Genomic DNA, 20,181 nt, shown 5'->3' with positions numbered 1-20,181 from the left:
CCTTAAGATCACTGAGTCCCACCGTTAACCTAGCACTGCCAAGTCCACCACCAAACCATGTCCCTCAGCACCACATCTACCTGTCTTTTAAATACCTCCGGGGGTGGTGACTCAACCACTTCCCCAGGCAGCCTGTTCGAGTGTTTGATAACCATTGCAGTGAAGACATTTTTCCCAATATCCAATCTAAACCTCCCCTGGTGCAACTTGAGACCATTTTCTCTTGTCCTATCACTTCTTACTTGGGAGAAGAGACCAACCCCCATCTTGTTATACCTTACCAGTACTTTCAGGTAATTATAGAGACTGATAAGGTCTCCCCTCAGCCTCCTTTTCTCCAGGCTAAATAACCCCAGTTCCCTCAGCCGCTCCTCAGAAGACTTGTGCTCCAGACCCCTCACCAGCTTTGTTGCTCTTCTTTGGACACGGAATGACTCAGGTTGATCTTTTGCTCTGTTCCTACACAAGAATTTAGCACCAATGGTGGTGCAGGAAATAGCTCATCTATGGCAGCTTCTTACCACCATCGTCCCCTACGCACTGAAGCAGGCTCTAGAGGCTGGATTTCTCCCGATTTCGCCTCTTTAGCTCTGATACAAAGCTTACGCTGTTACTCAGCGTGCCTCTCCCTCAGTCTGCTCACACAAAAACTAATTGATTTTTTTTTTTTTAATACCTTTGAAATTCACAGAGATTAAGCTTTCTTCAGTAACTAGGGAAAGGGCAGACCAGGATTCAAGTACTAGCAAATTATAGCGCAAGGATTTCTTATTGAAATCAAAACTCTCAAAATATGCATGATGAGGGTTTCAAAGGGAAAAGAATTTCACAATAGCACACAGATGAGAGAAAAATCTTTATATGTAAAGTCATGAAATGTGTTTTAGGCACAGAAGGGAGGTCAGTACTGCCATTTCTAACCACAACATGCCCCACAACCTAGTGTACTCTTCAGCCCCGAGTCAGACGTGGAGGCACACCGCTGCAGTTCATCTGGCACCTTGTGAAGGAGTCACTTCCTGACTTATTTAGGAACGACTTGAAGATGAAAATCAAGGGGCCTGGAACCTGTCTGCAGTGGAGAAGTACTCCCAGACACTGCATCCTGGTTCCACACTGGAGGTCGACACTGATTATTAAGGTGGTATTTTGGTTTTTTTTTTTTTCCCCCCTCCTAAGGTACTAGTCAAACTGGGATACTGTTCTCAGACCTAGGAGTGCCTATGCAATTGCTGTAGTTAACTCTTGAAACATCACCTTATAATTTGCAAAGCTGGTGCTAAATTACTATCTGGATGGGAAGATAAGACTTTCTGCTTTTTTTTTTAATAAAAAATGCTGCTACCATGATTTAAAAATATTTTCTATCCCAGAGTGCTATAGAACTAAAAAAATAGTTCAATGAAATGCAGAGAACCACAACTCCTCTGTGGAGCTGGGTATGCGAGCATTCTGCATTGTGTAGAATATTGCCATTGTACCTCCTCGGTCTGCCTGCCCCTGGTCAGAGGTTCACTCCTCAGCGCAGTCTCACAAATACTCCTCCAGGGCTGCCTGCTGGTTTCTTCTTTACTTTCTTTTTCTCTTTGCAAGACTTGGAGACGGTCTCAGCCTCCTGAAACAAAGGACATCACAGCCATTAAATAGCAATTGCTTAAACCTGCTACCTCCTAAGACAGGCTTTAAAAATATATGGATTTGAGTAAGCACGGAATATTGTGTTCAGACTGAAGCTGAGGGCAGAGTGTAGTCCCAGGCAGGGGCTGACAGTCACAGCAGTGTAAGATTTGAAGGCACCTGGGTTGTAGCACTTGGAGCAGAAGTTTTGAAAACAAACATCCCTCAATAGAAGTTGTCTCCAGTCCCAGCTAGTAAACCTAATGCCCATCTGGACTTTTTTAGGTTGCTACTGATGAAAAAACTAACTACAGGCACTCTTCCACCCTAGAAATGGGGCACTCTATGCCTAGATTTTTAAACCTCCCAGGGGAGTAGAAAGGGTAACATCTTAAAGTGAGCTATGGAAGCAGAAAGTGGCTTTTCTTTCAAAGGTGGAGGCACCTGGCTGGCCTGAGGGTCTCAGCAGCATGGAAAAGATAAGTCCCAAGGATACAGTGGGAAGCAAACAGCTGTGAGAGCATCACAGCTTGCCTATGGTAGCAGGCACCAGCTAAAGAAAAGGAAAAAAAGGCCCAGGAGGACAATCCTTCAAGGGGGGGCAGGAGGAAGAAAGCGGGAAAGGGGATAGAAGGGATGGAAGGAACTGTGCAATGTGGTGTGCTCAGGCACACACGGGTGTGTGAGAAAGTAAGCTGTGAAGCCAGCACCCTGCACCGGCGTGTGACACAGGCACCATAGTGACCTGAAGGCCTCGCCGCTTTGAGTTGCAGCAATTGAATGCCATCTGGCCATGCTGCACACGCAGCCATGCCACATTATCCCGGGATCAGATGATGGCAACAGAAGGACTAAAGTTCTTGGGACAGAAATTCCTCTGTCCTTCTCCAAGGATGAAGCTGCTTAAGGGTGGCGTCACTTCTGCTCCCCAGGGGCCTGACATGCCCCAGACATTTCAATGGCCAAATCCACACATGGCTTAAACGGTAACAAAATTGAGCTCAAAATGCTTGTTTCCTGCTCGAGCATCCATCAAGCATTCTTCCCCATCACACTCAGAAAAGGATCGTTTTCTAGTAGAGACATTCCAAGCACCTGGCCCTCATTCAAACCTGTCTGAAGAAGACGGCAATGTTGCCCTTTTTATCCAGCAATCCAATTTTGCCTCCAAGAAATACGTAAATGTTTCACAAGAAGCACAGGCCAGCTCCCCCCTCCTGCATGATTGCCCTCATAATCAGCTTATAAAGCTGTTTTCTCTCATTAACTCCGTCTGGTCCAGCGCATATTGAAATACAGTAGTTGCACTGCGCAGCTGCGAGCAGGGGAATGAATATGGCTCCATCTCAGAAAAGCAGACATCACGCTGGTTAGAACATCTCTGCGCAATGGGTTTTCTCAGCTCCTCTAGGCAGAGGAAGGAGCTAAATCCGAATTGCCCATGTTCCCAGTGACTAGAGTCCTTGTCTGACTTTTATACTGGTTATAGCACAGCCCTACAAACAGTTACACAGTCAAAGCAGAGCAATAGCCAAGGAAGTCAAGCCAAGCTCCAAGAAAAGCAATGACCAGCCCAGGCTTGCAGGGCCATGAGCCTTTTCCACTGGCTGCACCCTTGGAAGAACCAGCAGTGTTACTGCACACCAGTTCCCACAACCCACAGCAGGGGAAATTTAGGTGCCTCACCCAAGGCTGCCTACGGACTAGATGGAAAAGATCTGAAAAACAGGGCCTAGACTGTCCTGTCATTTTGTGGGTGTTATGTAGCAGGGAAAGGTCTGAAATGCCAGCTCTCTTGTCCCCAAAGTTAGCATGTGAACCTCTGAGCTATCCTCAAGATTTGATTTTTAAAAAAGCTACCGTTTTTCTGTCTTTGCCTGCTAAGCCCATCAATAGTTCATATCTGCATCTTCTTTGCTGTCTGCAGGCTTGATAATCAAGATGACGGCAGACGACACACAAGAACGCTTATTGAAATCGGCCGCTGCAAACAGCAATACAGTATCGTACTACAGTACTCCACCGACTCACTTCCCAGCCTGGTGTAAAAGGCAGGAAAACAAACCAGTTCTAAAAGAGAGAGTTCCGCAGCAAAAGAAATATCTGACAACATGCACCGTGATTGCTATAAACTATGCCAGCCGGGGGTGAGGGGTTGACACAGCAGGTCAACCTGATACCTGATGGGAGCAGCCAGAAAGGCGGCCTGGTTAGAAGGGGAAAATTACTGAACAGAAGAAACCACCTGCTGAAAAATACCGACAGCATGGGAACCGTGAGTCTGGGAACCAGGAACATCCTTGAAAAGTGCAGCTGGACTCTTTGAAGTGCAGCTGTGGTACCTAAGAACCAGAGGCATCCTGGGATACCACCAGTAAGTGCAAAACCAAGAGACCGTAACAGCAACTTATTGTCTGAAAAGGTGGGAAATAGTCTGGAAAAATAAGAAGTAGTCTGAAAAAAACCAGAAACCTCATAATCTATTGGCTGTTGCAGGTGAAAAGTAGAAAATTAGAAATAGAAACATCAGCATCTATTGGCTGCTTGCAGTGGTGGTGTCCTCCACCCTCTTATGTCTCTACGATATAAAAAGGGCTTAATTTTTAATCCAAAATTGGGCCACTCTCTCTGAGAACTTCCTGTGCTGCACATACTTTTCCTTTCCTGAACAGGCTGAATTTTCTGCTCAAACTTTCTATGAGACCTTGTACTCTCACCAGGGATGCCCATCTGACTCCATTAGCTGTGACATGGATCATAGAATCACAGAATCATCTTTGAAGTGAAGCTGTTATTTTCTTGGTCCCCCTCCGGGATCAGTTTGTCCTCCACTCTGGGATGGTTTGGCCCCATCTGAAATCTGTCTAATTCACTTCATACCGATATTATGTATCTTTATAAGTAATCAATCAAGTATATCAGCTCTCATATTGTTCATAAGTTTGCTTCACTAACGCTAAGTCTGCAGTAAACTGTAATAGTATATACTTACTTGGTTATTGCTATATGTCCTGGTTTGAGGTAAAATAGAACCAATTTTCTGTTCAGTAATTTTACTTTTCAGGTAAGCCTCTTCTAACTAACAGAACTCTCTGAAATGAATAGTGTATTTTTAAGACTAGTCTGTTCCCAGAGTGATAAGACCTGATTGTTTATAATTAATACCAAGGCATGGTATGCAGAGAGGCTCCTGCTTATACTCATTGCTATAACCCCCAAGGGTTTTTGTTATTTGCCCCGTTGGAGGTTCAGAAGCGGAAAAGCGTAGAGGGGTCCCACCTGCAGGGATGAGTGGACAGGACAGGTGACCCAAAACTGACCAACGGGGTATTCCATCCCATCTGCCTCATGCTCAGTGTAAAAGCTGAGGGATCAAAGGGTCAGCTCTCTTTCTTCAATGGCCGACATCTGAGGGGGACTCTGTCTGTTCATCTGCCTTTAATCCCGATCCATGCATTCTTGAATCCAGACCAGGAATCCAGTTCTTATTTTATTAATATTTTCATTAAAGTACTTTAGTTTTTTTTCTAAATGCATAGGTCTTTCTCTCTCTCCCTCCTCTCCCTGGAGAGAGAGGTGGGGGAGACCATCTGTCGTTCATTTCAGTAGCCAGTCCAGCCCAAACCACGACTATTGATTGTTGCTTGACTACTGATTGCTACCATACTATTGATGTAATAGCTTGATATATATTTATATTCAGTGTATTAATCATAGCTATACTTGTTGGTGGTGATTTTTGTGGTACTTGTGGTAAACTGTAATAAAGTAGATAAATTTAGAGGATAAAAGCCACTGTGTATTACAGAATCCTACAAACCCACAGCTGTAATCTCTACACGCCCACAGGCCAGGTAACCCTTTAGGTGGTGACAACACCTCTCCTGAAGCACCAGTCCAGTCCCAGATACCACCCACCAGCCAACATGAACTATCAGTCACTGCATACGCAGCATGGAAGTGCTCGGTGATCAGCCCACTCACTATTGTTAGTATGAAGACGAAGAATATTGGTGCTTCTCTGCCAGGGTACAAAGAGAAGCTGATATCCTTTCACAGCAGAGACACTGTCAGGACACAACAAAGGCTACTGCTCACTTCAGTGTCCCAAGCTGCTAGCACACTTACTCCAGCGTTTCCTAACACTGCTCCTGGGAATCTTAGCGAGAACAAAGATGCACAAGCAACAGGCAGTAGCCTCTGTCCCACGCACTGGGGGAGTTTGTGTGGCACTCACCAGGGGGAGAGCAGGGGGGACACGAGTTTTCTCCAGGCTTTTTCTAAGGTGGTTTATCTCTGCTCGGTAGTCATCCAGCTGGCTCTCCAGCTTCTCCCGCCTGACTCGCTCATATTCCAGCTGGGCCTCCAGCTCCCTCACAGCCCTGCCAAAAGCAAAGGAGACAAGCAGAGCGTGAAGCACTTGCAAACCTGCCCCAGCTACTCCACGTGGTCCTGTGCCTTTGCTAAGAAACGGGTGGGTCACAGCAGAAAGCAGTGCAGTACTCCTCACACCAGCTGTGCTGGGGTGAGCTACAGTGTGCTCCTGCCTCAAAACCCTTTGTAGCAGCTCTGAACAGCTGTAGTTCCTTCTTGGCTGTCAGCTGTGCTCAGCGCAATCTGACCACAAGATGGAGACGTCTTCCCACACACTGAGCCGGACATGAGGGTCTTGGGTAGGCTGTAACCCAGGTTCATCTCCAGCTGAGGAAGCGGGAGAAGTCCCCAAGGAGCAAAAACGTTAGTGTGAAACAGAGAAAAAGCGTAACACTGGGATTCTGGAGGCATCATGGCCAGCTTTTTCGTTTACTCTGGGTGCCTCTATATCCTTGCTATTGATTGGCTTAGCCACAGATGAGGAATACTCAACGACAGCCTGTATGACACTTACTAAAGTGAAGCTGAAGCACTGTCTGATAAACAGTTGCACAAGATCTCATCCGTCACACCCACAACGGCTCCTAAATTAACTGAGATTCCTGGAACTGGTTAGCTGAGACATAATTCACATATATTCTTGTTGTAACAGCAATTGACCTCAGCAACTGAGTCATCTGAGTTGAGCTGGCTCTCCTCTGTATCAGGATGAATTAGCACAGCTACAAAGATGGAAGACTGGAAAAAGCAAAAGGGAGATGTCTGCCCCATGGATTGAAACAGCACAGCAGGAAAGCTCTCAGCAAAAGCTACCACATTTCCCAGACTGAAGTATTTCTGACTCACGCAGCCCAATGCTACCAGCCTGTATCAGCCTTACTGACGCTGTGAGAATGTGCCTATGTTGGGAAATCAGTGCTCAGGGGGACAGGCTGACTTCTTGCACGCTTCAGATTAGTAAGACACAGCTCTAAAACTGTGTGGCACACACATGGTGGCAATTTTTCCCACACAACATAGCCTGGTAAAAGCACTGTACAGTGGTTCACAACAGGCCTCTTACAGCCAGAAAACATGGACTAAAGCAGGAATCTTCAAAATCTGCTACAGTAGCCTCCCAAGCGGCAACTCCTGCCTTTCATCTAGCAAAATGGTGGTGTCATTAAATATTTTAAAATAACGAATTTTTCTGGCATACAATACAAGCATCTTGTAGTTTATCTACAGGTAGGTACGCTGCAAAGGGTAGGTAGGTACACTGAGAAGTGGTATTTCCATTTCAAAAGGCCAGTGTGGAGCTAGGGATGCTCTCTGACCTCCACAGATGAAAGAGACTCTTCAGAGATCCTCACAATTTTTCTAGTTTAGCTGCACATGCCACAAAAAGCAAAATTCCTTAAAGAGCCTTATCAAAGCCCTGTAATAGACACTGCTAGCTTTGGAGTAGCTGCTCTATTCAAAATGAATTCTAATTTCTGCCATTAGTCAACAATGACTTCTGCATCATTGCAAACAGATTGCTCTGACCTTCCAACATAGGCATCAACACCTGAGCTGGTCACCCTCCTCCTTTAAAGCCAGGAGAGACACTCCTAGATGCAATGAATCTCACCCTGAAGTACATGGCCACATCTCTCCAAGGTGTCTAAAAAGGATTTCAAGGTAATTAACTTGGATGCAGATACCCACATTGCAGACATATCAAGTTAAGGAAGATGGACCGGGCTGAGTCAAAGGGTGATCTGCAACCAAGAGAAATCCTGACCTCAGTTTCTTGGCTCATATAGGGTTGTAAAATGAACTATTTAATTCCAATCTGGGACACCTATTACCTGCTCCAGAACTACACAGACTGGTAAGTCTGTTGTTGTCTTGATGGCATACAAGCCCTCTGGATACAGTCTCCTCTCAGTGACCAAATAGAGACAGTGGCTTGGAGCGGCTCAAACACATAATGGACGTGGTTATCTACAGAGACTGAAAAAAGTGGGTAGCCAAACCTTTGACAGATAGAGGTGGAGATAGGGCTGTCTTTTGGATGATGCATTATTGTTTAAGCTCTAAATCTCTGACAGACAGAAAGGCTTTTCTTTGAAACTTAGAAAGCTTGCCCATCAAATCACATGACCAATCTAACAGAACCCTTTCATTTAATGGAGACTAATGAGAATTAGACAGACATGAAAAGTGTTTCACGTACAAGGGCAGGTTTGCTGAGATTTCTTTTTCTGTGGTCTGGATATGAGCTAATGCTTTCTCAAGCATAGAAATATATTGCCCTTGACACAGAAATGTAGCAGGTCGTTGAATAATTTCTGCTGTATACGCACTTCCATTCAAGTCATGCTAAGACTAAAGCCTTTTTTTCAGATTTATTAAACTGCATATACGTATTTGGCATCCTCGATGCAAACAAAACAGCCAGGACTTAGCAGACCTACTGCACATACGCTGCAGGAAAACCTGAAGGCCAAACAGATAATCTTGCACAAGAAGTGTGGACCCATCAAACACTTGTGCTGTGGGGCTGATCCTGGTGGTAAAAGTCTAGAAATGGTCAGACAAAGTGCTGAAGTCTGTTTCTTTTTGGCCTCACTAAAGTTGGTAACTGGAAAGGACAGAATGGCCAAAACAACTTGAGTGTAAGTTAAACTTAAAGAACACTTTAAAATGGGCCTCACAGAGTTAAACATTAGTGGGGCACGTTAACCTTACTTCTCAAGTTCCCTTTCTTCTTTTTTCATCTTCTTCTCCTCCTCAGTTATTCCTCCCAGCTGTCTGTAGTTGCTGTAGGCAATCTCTAGAAGGTGTTGAAGTTCTTGAATCTTGTGATAGGCCCTTACTGTAAGACAGAGTTCTCCGGGTAGGTAAAATGCATGGAGAAGACAGTCATGCTGGAATTCAATAGGCTGGAAAAAAGTCTCACAAACACAGAGCAGAAATCACACTGCTCAGCAAATACTGAGCTATGCCTGACACCCACACAGCAGACAGATCTCAAATACAAGCAGCAGTCCAATATGGTTTCACCAACATGGATTAAAACAGTGCAACAATTACGTTCTGGTTGCCCTCTGCTATGCTTTCTAATTTTCCATGATTCGTTTGAATGCTCAGTGGCACAGATATCCTGTCAACTGTCCCATCTTACAACAAAAAGTCACAGGAGTTGGCAGAAACTGTGCAACTAGGACTATAATGTCTTGAAACCAACCTTTTCAAATAAGGAGTGATGGAAAGACAGTGCTTACTGCGTGCGTTCCTTTTCTCTGCTTTACCCAGTGTTAAATCTTCTTTGCTATCTGTACTCCCTTCCACACCATGTCTTTCAAAAAACTTCATGTTGTTTGCATCTAGTTCTTCATCACTAGAGTTACTGTCTCCAGTTCTTTGTGTCAGAAGTTCCACAGCTGCCAGTTGGGCAAATCTGCACAGAGAACAGTTAACCTATACTGAAGTATCCCCATTATTTGGAAAAATGCAGCCATGCTCCCTGCATGTGACAGAAACTCTCTGAAACTCTTCATGTTCCCATTTATTGGAGGGGGTTTCAGGATTACAGGAAGCACTGGTACACAAACTATGAGCAGCTAATCTGCTTTTTGTAGTATTCTGATGGCATGAGCTCTGCCTCAGTGAAATCTTATGACAATGATTCCCACATCAGAGGTATCTTTCCCTTTGCAGGTTTTCTTAATTGAATCTCATCAGAAACTGTATTATCTTTATTCATGGAAAAATCAGCTGGCCTGCACTAGTTCTCATTTACTTTGTACAGCTGGAGCATACTGGCTCACAATTTTCCTTTTGCAGATCAGCTAGTTTTCATCTTTTATGTCTGACCTTGGTAAAAAAATAAATTAAATTAAGTGAAAATTAAAACCTCTTATAGATACAATACAGCTTTGCTTATCACGCAGAGCTGGAATTCACAGGTCTGATCTGTTCTTGCTCCATCACTGAAAATCAGGATTAATTCCACCAAAGCTGACATGATTTTAATATATAAATAGTAAGTAAATAAATTACAAAGCTACAGGATATGCTACCTCTTGGCTACATCCTTTGGAGTCTCTCCAGCATCATTTGTAATGTCACAGTCAGCTCCCATTTCGATCAACCACTGTAAGCAATGGATATGCCCCCGTTCAGCAGCTAAGGGAAGAAAGGTGTGCACAAGTCTGTTATATACAACTGAAGTGTTTCAAACCTAAAATGTCCCCCTCTTGTCATTATTTGACATGCCAGAGATTGGGTTCACTAACACACCACAGGGGACATACTATTTCAGGAGAAGCCTGTAGTTCAAGATGCTCAAGTCACATAGGTACATGCAGTTTTGGGGAAGATCGTGCGACGTGGTTCTGTGCCTTTTTCTAGTTCCAGAAATTTACTGGCAACTCTTCCTGGACAAGAGTTAAACTAAACTTGCCCAGTCTCATGTGCTGAGCATGAGACACACAGATAACGCTGCCTCGCACTCTGTTGCAGCAAGGCCCGTATGTCATAGATGTGCAGCAAAGCAGTGCCACCTCTTTCCAGCTCTGGGCTCCCATACGTCAGACATGGCTGGTTGCCCCAATCTGTGGTGTGTGATGCTGTCCCACGGAGAAGGAGAGAAGCCAGGCCTGGAGCTATAGGTACATCATTTCTTGGGCCAGACACTCAAGGCAACACTTCTCCGCTGCAGCTTTGCCTTGTCATGTGATCTGGCATGGCTACTGCTCACACCACATGGTGCCAGGAATGATGTCTCACATATGGAAGATGGTATTTGGCATGTCTAGCTGTAACCTGTAAGCTGTTTTTCTCAAGGAACAATATATCAATTTCTTGATAGCACCCCCTTTGGATGTCTGCCATATTTGTTTTCTTACTGAGATAAGGAAATGAAATTACAATCAGACATAGTATTTCTCCATAACACCAACATTGCATGCAAAGACTGGGGATGAAACAATTGTAGGTTAGCACCATTCCAAGAGAATAGGGTGAGAAAGAACGTAGAAAACACTTTTAAAATCAAAACATATCAATTTTCATAATGAGAACTTCAATTATGTTTTTAAAAATTCTACCATTTGTATGTAGTCAAACAGAAATGTTGGAAATAGTGTTAAAAGCATATTACAAGAATACCTCCCTCTTTCTTTCCTCTCCTATCCTTTCACACATGACTATGAAACCTTCAAATACAAAATAACCATTTTCCTGTAATGATAGCACTCCGCTACCTATCAAGGTGTTAGACACCAGAAGTTTACCTTCCTTCACAGCATACTACCGAATTACTTTGTTGCGGTTTTTACAACACATCTCCACAGTGCTGATATGTTCAGTAAATCCACAATACAGGTAGCTAGCCAATGTTTCTAAAAGTCACATCTCACCTGATAAAAAAAAAAAAAAAAAACCACCACAACTATTTAGTTTTAAGTTTAGATGTTGTTTTCTCTTTAATATGAACTCTTCTTTCTTGACTTCAGCTTGGTTATTTTGTTTTTAAAGTGACACCTACATACACATACATCACAAAATCTGTTTTTCAGGGTTGCCCTTTCAAGCCCTCAGGAAACAAGATGCTATTTTTCATGAAGTTTATCTGATGAGCAGCCACTTGAAAAACTAAGTAAACAAATCAGCAACAAACTGAAACACAGATCATAATTACTGACCTTTGTGCATGAGAGTGGATCCCTTATCATCCCGCTCATTAATATTGATTACTCCACTTCTCACTAATCTTGTAAGCACTAACAAGTCCCCTTTGAAAGCAGCGCCATGGGCTGGGAAAGCTAAAACTGAAAACAAAATGCACACGTTTCCAAACAGATGCCAGCACTTCCACTAAACATGCTCATATTTGTCTCTCACTGCTTGCCCCTCTCATAGCAACTTATGCATGGGCACTGCATAGCTGTAGTTAGCCAGGTTAATGCACCCTTAATCAGTTAAAACGCAGCTGCATAACCAGCACTGTTCATCATAGACTTGATTAAACATATCTTGGTTACGGCTACGGGCATCTTACACAGTTAAGAGATTAATTTCATAAACCTGAAATAACAAGTATACCTTTGTTTTATGGTTGATGATGTATTACTGGTAGTAACTGGAGTCATTTGACTATTTTGAGTTCCATAGTCTAACCAAATATATAAACTATTTTGCTTCTTGCTTAAAAACTACCCATACACAGAATTTGATTTTTTTCTAGTTATTTTTTATAGACAGGAAGTACTGACATAGATACATATATGTACAATGACAAAAGACTAGCAGATAAGGACAGTAAGTGTCTGGAAGAAGTAGAGAGGTGAAGGTGCAGTTCTAATATCCTTGCTCTGCTGAAGGTTCTCCTTACAGACCTTGCCACACTTGCATCCTTTTCTGTTCTGACTGCAGTAGTATTTCTGGTTATCAAGTAACCTTAATTTCAGTGGGACATTTTCAGGCTAAGTTGCTATTCAGTGCAAGTAAGGGATTCTGAGCAGGCAAATCTGAAAACTCGTGAAAATTATACAGCTCATCTGGATGTCTACTGGAGTCTGAGAACATGGATAACTTGGTATTCATAGTGCAACATAGTCGGACATGTTTTATTTCAATCATGGGTAAACCTAAGACATTTATAAGATCACATTGAGTGCCCCAGTCTCAGGTATCAGTAAGTTTAGTAAGTATTGAAAGGAACAGCTCTTCCTTATATTGGTAATTTAAATGTTATACTTCTGCTCATGTAAGTTTTCAGAATCAAGCATTTCTATAGAATTACAATGCCTGTTTTAACAGTATCTTGATCTGTACTCACCTTCCTGTGTCTCTGGATGCTCCTCCTCTTTTTCCACACTGTCAATATATTGCAGAATATTATCTTTATAGAACCGTTCAGCCAAGTCCCTTGGAGTCTCTCCTTGGTCATTCCTGGCTTTCAGTGTGTGCATGACACTGGCCATCTTACTGACCAAGAACTTAAAACAATGCAGGTGTCCTTCCACGGCTGCCAGATGAGCTATAGCGGAAGGTGAAACAAAGTATGTTAGAGCAAAGCACTGCCACGTACCAAGAAAGCAGTGCTCCCACCACTAGTTAGATCTAGCTCGTCTACCAGCACTTGAGCCATCCAACACGGCACAACAAGTAGGAGCAGCCTCAGTTGGACAGTGGATGCTCAGCTCCTACACAGGACAGAGTCCAGCTCTATGGAAAGGAGGTAAAAGAGTCAAGGATGGGATCTGCAAAGAAGATTCCCTGGCAGAGCTGATTACAGGAGACAACACAACGCTGCCAAAAGACCTTTGAGCACTAGCTAGGAGAGCGTGACACTGCGGTCTCATCTTCCCCACGAACAGAAATCTCACTCCCCTCAGCAGCTGCCTGACTTTGCTGTCCTAGGGATATGCATTACACAAGGCCTGCAAGGGGTGTCCTCGATTAGGAGTTGAGGCCATTTCTGCTTTAGTCCCACTTCTACAAGTTTTGTCATACCTCTGCATCTCAGTTACCCCACCTATAAAATGAGGACAGTGACATTCGCTTTACTGGGTAAAGTATTTGAAGGTATATCCCACGGCAGAGGCTTCTATTCACAGAACTTCTGTCGTACATGTCTTTCCTTCAGCTGTTGCAGACAGTTGCTGTGTGCAGGAGCTGCTCCACCTCACCACAGCAGTGACTGCTTCCCTGTGGGGGTCAAGTGTTTCCTCCCTGTCTTTTAGGCTATGCTTAGGTTTAGTTATTTAATATTACTAGAGTGCTGGACCTATACCAAAGTAAGAGGTACAAAACACATACTCATTATTTTGAAATTATTAGAATTCTCTAGTCCCATTAATAGGAAGAAGTTGTCAAATAAATGCTTATTATGTGTTATCACTCCATGAAAATGCTCTGTAAAAGCTGGCTGATGTTCTATAGGCAAAAAGATTAGTTTGTTTCCAGGTAAGAATCTCATTGTCTTCATAGTTAATAAACAACATACCCAGAAGCTAAAAAAAAAGTCACTTAAATTAATTTTTGGCACATGCAAGTTCACTATTGCAAGCCATCCACAGCTTTCCAGAGCGTAATTGCACTAAAAGGTGATGGATATTGGTTTTATGGCAAGATGACTGTATTTAGGTACAGACGGTTTCTAAAATTTAATGTGACAATATCTGAGCTTCACTGAAATCAGGGCAGTTTTTCCCATTTTTCCATTTCCCATCAATTTTATTCAGTGAGTTAGTGACTCAGGAAGAAGTGAAAAGAAGAGGTACCTTCTCAAAAGTAAGTACTGATTACTAGTCAGTTAGTGAAAAACTGACTCAACCCTTATGAATCCACTTTCAGATACCTAAAATCTCAGGGATTTGGGGGATTAATTTTTTATTATTTTTTTTTTTAACCAGATGTCTGTCCAGTGCAGAAAGTGGTAAGAAAAGCTCAATGTTTTCTGCAAAGATGGCAAGGGAAAAATAGATTAAAGAAAGAGCTGTATTCCGTCCATGTCTTTTTGCACAGTTTCAGTGGGATGCTGTGGAAGACAATAAAGGAACTTTTCATAGGTGGCTTTCAACCTGTGTTTCTCAGTAGCCAGTGCCCAACATATAACTGTGCCATGTGAGCTGCAGGCATGCTGAGCACTTGCAGTTAAGGCTACAGCCAAAGGGTACTGTGCTGTTAACACAAAATATGCAGCTTAATGCTGAGAACTTTGAAAAACCTTATCTCAGGCACCACAAATAGGCAGTGGATAGTTGGTGTTGGTATCCCAACTTCTCTGTGTTTCATCTCGCCTTTTATAAAATCAGGCAAACACTATTTGCTCTTCTCAAAGTGGCAAGTGAAAAAACACTGTGAAAAAATCAGATGTTGCGCTATGATTAAATTAATATTACATTTAGAACAGGTTTAACTAGTGAGCAAGAAATGAAACATGTATATGGCCAAAAAACAAACACAGAGAGAAAACAAAATGTTGAATTAATAAGCACAGCCTATTCTGTACGCTGAATGAGCCAGTTCTCCCCAAAAATTAGCATGCTATAGGTAATTAAAGCCTCTACTATAACACACACATGCAAAAGGTGCCGCCAAGTTTTAGGTGTATGGCATCACAACCTCAGTAAATTTCTTTCAGTATACTGTTAGCAAAAATGATAACACTGTCCAGCTAATCTTGAAGCTGAAATATGTAAAGATTATTAAGTTCACTTCGCTGTTTCAGAAGCTGAGAAAAACCTGGTATTTACATCACACCGCTTTACTTTTACTAGTAATGTCCCAAAGCATTTTCTTTCCTTTGGATGATTATATGATCAAATGAAACAGAACGAAGGCTGAAGGATCAAGCTTCTGTAGACGTCAAAATAACAAGAAAAACAATTTTCTACTAACCAGTATAGAGAGAGCATTTAAGTAGAACTGTGCTGCCGTTTGCCACCTCTCCATAAAAGCCTGTTATCAGGGAAGTGTTCCCAAATGCAAATAAATGCAAATAAAGCTACCTTCTACACTGCCACCAGGGTGCCTACCATCATGACCCCTTATTGCTAACACACCAGACATCCCGCTGGGATGCAAGAGCCTCACATCCTTTAACAAGACGCAGGTTTGCAAAACAGAACATAGATATCAGTTCACTCGGTAAGTGATGCTTAACAGAGGGTAAAAGATTTTAAGAAGGGATTTAAAAAGATAACTCTAAACAAGTTATAGAGAAAAAGAAATATGCTATTTGGAACAAATAAGAGGGAAAATGCTAAAAGGGAAAGGATGCAATGAAAACACGGGGTATGAACAACACCATTCAACTTACAGAGGATACTGAGGCAGTGGCATGGTAGGCGGAGGGACACTGGAGAAACTATGAAGCACAAGGAATAAACACTGCCCGTTTTTTGTGCTAAAGCAACTACGCTCATGATTACGAAGAGTACAGATTACAGATAATACAGAATACCAGTATTTCAGAAATCAAGATGAAGAAATCACAGGTAATTGAGAGCAAGGGCTTTACCAAATCAGTTAAGAAATAGGGGGATACAAAAACCTGGTATGAACGTGCCAGAATCTGATCACACTGGCAGAGCCATTAAAGCCTGGCACAAATTCAAAAAGGAGCACTTAGCAGCTGAAACTGCCTCCTGCTCCACCTACCTTTCTCCTCCTGTGACCTCCATTGGCACATGCTCTCTATCACATGCATATGATACGCTGCCCACCTACACAGCGCTCTCAACCAGGCTCAGCCTGCACCCATAAGCTCAGATCCTTGCCAGCAGCAGCAGCAGGAGGTGAATAGGATACTCGCACCGACAGATAAACACTTTGGATTTTATAAATTCCCCCATCATTATAAAAATGGAATAACTATGTTGATTGCATGGAATCAAATAGCAAGAGCTGCCGGTCTGCATTACTTAGAATTTCTACAATTATCGTATCACACAGCAACTGTAAATCAAAGGTTAAAAAAACATACGATTTATCCTGGTATACCTGGAAGGTTTCCATTGTTATCCACATCATCTATACATGCTCCCCATCTAACAAGAAGCTGCAAACACCCCAAGCGACCATGAAACGCAGCATAATGAACAGGCTTCCAGTCATTCCTGTCTGAAACATTTACATTCTACAATGAAAGCAGCAGATTAATTCATTCATTTATGATTCTTAGACACAAGACAAATTTTATAAATAGGAATCAGCTATTCATTGTGTTAAATTATTTAAATAAATCAAATAGCTTTTTTCAAAGTTCATGCCATGTATGCAGTTCCCATTCCAAGACAGGTACTTTTCACAGGTTCTTGGTTTTATTTAAATAATACACATATAAAAAGTGCATTTTTAGACATATTTCTATCATTTCATTGGTCATTATTCCTTAAATATGCAACTGAATTATTTTTTTTAAGTTTATGTCTCCTTTACTACAAAAGATTTGTACAACTGCAAAAAATCACAACCACCACAGCACCTATCTTCATTTAATGACATCCTCAGTGGAATGTGGTTTACCTACATTACTCATTCTCTCCAGATTTTTGGATCATTTATCTAATGTATCTTGTAACAAAAAAAAATGGAAAGTTAGCCTAAAAATAAATTCACCAACAAGAACATACCAACAGTAATTAATCTACAGTCCTAAATCTCTTGTTTAATCTAGGGAGAGTTTTGTTTAGAAAAAGATACCAGACTTTGGCTCTGCGCTAGGGAACTGCGGGTAAAAGTCTCTCACCGCTCCACTTCGCAGTATGGTTTGTAAGGTGTAAGACTGCCCATGGGCTGCAGCTAAGTGGGTCGGAGTGCACCCACGATCATCCTGAGCTTCTGCGTTTGCTCCATTTATTAACAAAGCCTAAAAGAAATACAAAGCAGAAGTTCAGTTCATAAGCTGAAAAAGCAAACATTGCCTAGCGGGATGTCCTGGCTTCAGTTGGGATAGAGTTAATTTTTTTTTTTTCTAATGGTTGCTCTGTTTCAGATTTGGTATGAAAGGAATGTCAATAATGCATATCATTTTGGTTGTTGCCAGATGATGCTTATATTTTTCAAGGACTTTTTTCAGCTTCCCATGGAAGCTGGTAAAGAGCATAGATCGAACAATGAAACGGCCAATGGAATATTCTGTACCAGAGATGTCATGCTCGGTATATAAATGGGGTTAGCCGGGGGGAAAAGGGGTACTCGCGATCACTGCTTGGGACATTGCCAATTCACCAATTTACCAGGAGGTGAGAGTGACTTGTGTCTTGTATATTCTTTTACCATTATTATTATTATTATCACTATTATTATTATTCCTTTTCTGTTATTGCTGTATTAAATTGTCTTTCTTTGAACCCACAAGGGTTTTTTTCCTTTTCTCTTTTCCCTCCTTTTCTTGCTTTTCTTTCTCCTTGCCCTTCTCAGGGAAGGGGGAAAACTGCACGAGCAACTACATGGTCCTAGCTGCTGGCTGGGGTTAAACCACGATGCAGGATGACTTGAGATGATCAGCAGATGATAAACTCTGGGCTGACCTCAAGGCAATGACTCTATGCAAAATAAATCTGTTTGCACAGACAGCGTAAATGAGCGCACTGGTTTTAACAAGAGTGACGTGATTCCAGATGTAAAGACATCAAGATGAGATACTCACAACTCCATTAGGAGCTCGCTCAGCTGATCTTCATAATGAACTTGTTGAAACTGAAGGTCTGCCCTACTTACTTTTGCCCGAGAGTGAATATTTATACGTACCTGCATGCAGGCATCCTGACCCCGGATAGCTGCAAGGTGAGCTGCTGTCCAGCCTCTGACAGCTACGTGTGCTGTATCAGCTCCATGCCAGAGCAACCAGTGAAGGCACTGCTCAACCAAAACCGAAGTTTCTTATTTAACTATTCTTATCATGTATCTGAGGCACATTTTAACTATAATTTATCAGTCAATGTTACGTTTCAAAACAGTATTAGAATACTTCATTATGGAAATACGGCACCCCAGAGCATGCCTTAGCAAGACACTTACGCGTTAGGAAGTTACAAGTAAGTTATACTTTCCAGGTTTCACCCAGGAGTACAAAAAGTGCAAATAATCTACTAATTCAGACCTTAGCACTGATTTTACATCACGGCTTCTTAATTTTACTCTTCCAGATTTAAAAAGTAATCTGTGAGAGTATTCATACGGCACAATGTGAAAGCATTGGAAAAAAACAAAGCCAACATGCTCACTTGAATTCCAGCCAAAATTACTGGCAGGAAAAATACAATGAACCAAACTTAAAGACTCATTTAATTTATTAGGCTCCTTAGGTGTATGCAATCCCATCTCTCCTCTCATCCTTCCACAGCTTAGTTTTGTTTATTCACCTTCTTTCAGCAGATATTATTGCTTGCAAAGGAAAGCTCTATAGACTATCCAAAAACAGCTAGAGGACCAGTTAAAACTTTTTATTATATATTGTTATGATTTATTATCTTCTTTTAGGCCAGCCTACAGCTCTGGTTCCTCCACTGTTTCCACGAAGGAGCTTAGTGACAAATAGATAACAGATAATTCAATAAAGTCTGATACATTGATTGCCAAGTAGGTGAGTCAAATGAAAAATGGCAGAATTAATAGAGGCAGAAAAGGGTGGGTAAGCAATCTGTTTTTAGGGTTGACAACATGATGATCAGCATTTTCTTGACAGTTTCTGTACATTCCAGTAACAGCACTGCACTCATTATTTCTTGAGTTTAGCAAGAAGTTTACATTCTTTCCTTTGGGACATGAATTTTTATACGGTTACTCGTGGCCTCGTTGCTGCAAGGTTAGATTGCTGTACAGATTGTACAAAGACGCTGTGACAAGAAGGTGAATGTGCTGAATACAGTAGCTCGGTCCTCCTGGAAGTTCAAAATATTCATGCAAGCCCCTGCTGATTGCTCCATCAATGTTCAATGGTTTTATTTATTAAAATAAAATGTATTAAGACTATTTCTATAGAGAATGAGGCATAGGACAGGACATTGGTAAACAGACTGAACATGTTTTCATGTCACTTCTCACCTGTTTCAATCACCTGCAGAACATTTTACACACCTTACAAGATTTTCTAAGTGTCCAAAGAGAAGGGAAAAACACAATAGGGACAAAAGAACGTCATGAGCCTGGAAGAGACACCATAGGGCACACTTTGCTCAGAGTAAGAAAATCACTGATTTTGTAAAATCTGGCAATGTTGACTAAATAAACTGCCTGGGGCTTCAGAAAGGCAAAATGAAAACCTAAAATCTTGTACTTCTGTTCTTGGTGAACACATTTAATGAGAAAAACAGGCAGAGGTTATTGACTTAGCTTGATCAAAGCTAGCAATTTTGTGTCCAGCTTCTCCCAAAGTACGAAAACATTAACCCAGAAAAACCTTGCTGCATCTGAACACTAACATGATGTTTTACCTCCAGACTTCCAGAGTGTGCAGCACAGTGCAGTGGTGTGAATTTGTCAACTAAATCCACCTCATTAATTCTGGCTCCACTTTTTATCATTGACGCAAGCTGTTCTACATCACCAGCTTTCACTGCCTCATGTACACTAGTATAGTTTTGCTTCTTCTTGACAGCTAGGGAGGAATAATAAAAGGACATTAGTCAGTTCAGCAACATTTAAGAGCTAGGAAATAAGTGATGAATCAAAGAAACATCAGGGTGTCAGCTTCACAGGAGCCAA

The 20,181-nt window shown here is 42.0% G+C and overlaps 1 protein-coding gene across 1 annotated transcript in view; it reads right to left on the bottom strand.

Annotated features, from left to right (window-relative positions):
* Positions 1-1,519: 1,519 nt before the first annotated feature.
* Positions 1,520-20,181, bottom strand: part of ANKRD42 (ankyrin repeat domain 42) — a 19,593-nt gene continuing 931 nt past the window's right edge. Inside the window, exons 2-12 of the mRNA XM_009881197.1 lie at positions 19,911-20,074; positions 18,226-18,333; positions 17,222-17,341; positions 16,474-16,609; positions 12,803-13,003; positions 11,667-11,792; positions 10,041-10,146; positions 9,243-9,418; positions 8,707-8,833; positions 5,855-5,999; positions 1,520-1,615 (exon numbers count right to left, since the gene is read on the bottom strand). Coding sequence (XP_009879499.1) covers positions 1,520-1,615; positions 5,855-5,999; positions 8,707-8,833; positions 9,243-9,418; positions 10,041-10,146; positions 11,667-11,792; positions 12,803-13,003; positions 16,474-16,609; positions 17,222-17,341; positions 18,226-18,333; positions 19,911-20,074 — 1,505 coding nt within the window. The remainder of the gene's footprint in view (positions 1,616-5,854; positions 6,000-8,706; positions 8,834-9,242; positions 9,419-10,040; positions 10,147-11,666; positions 11,793-12,802; positions 13,004-16,473; positions 16,610-17,221; positions 17,342-18,225; positions 18,334-19,910; positions 20,075-20,181) is intronic.

This window comes from Charadrius vociferus, unplaced genomic scaffold, assembly GCF_000708025.1.
Source record: "Charadrius vociferus isolate BGI_N301 unplaced genomic scaffold, ASM70802v2 scaffold1, whole genome shotgun sequence".
In the NCBI taxonomy this organism is placed as follows: Eukaryota; Metazoa; Chordata; class Aves; order Charadriiformes; family Charadriidae; genus Charadrius; species Charadrius vociferus.
This window is presented reverse-complemented; position numbering and strand designations above follow the sequence as displayed.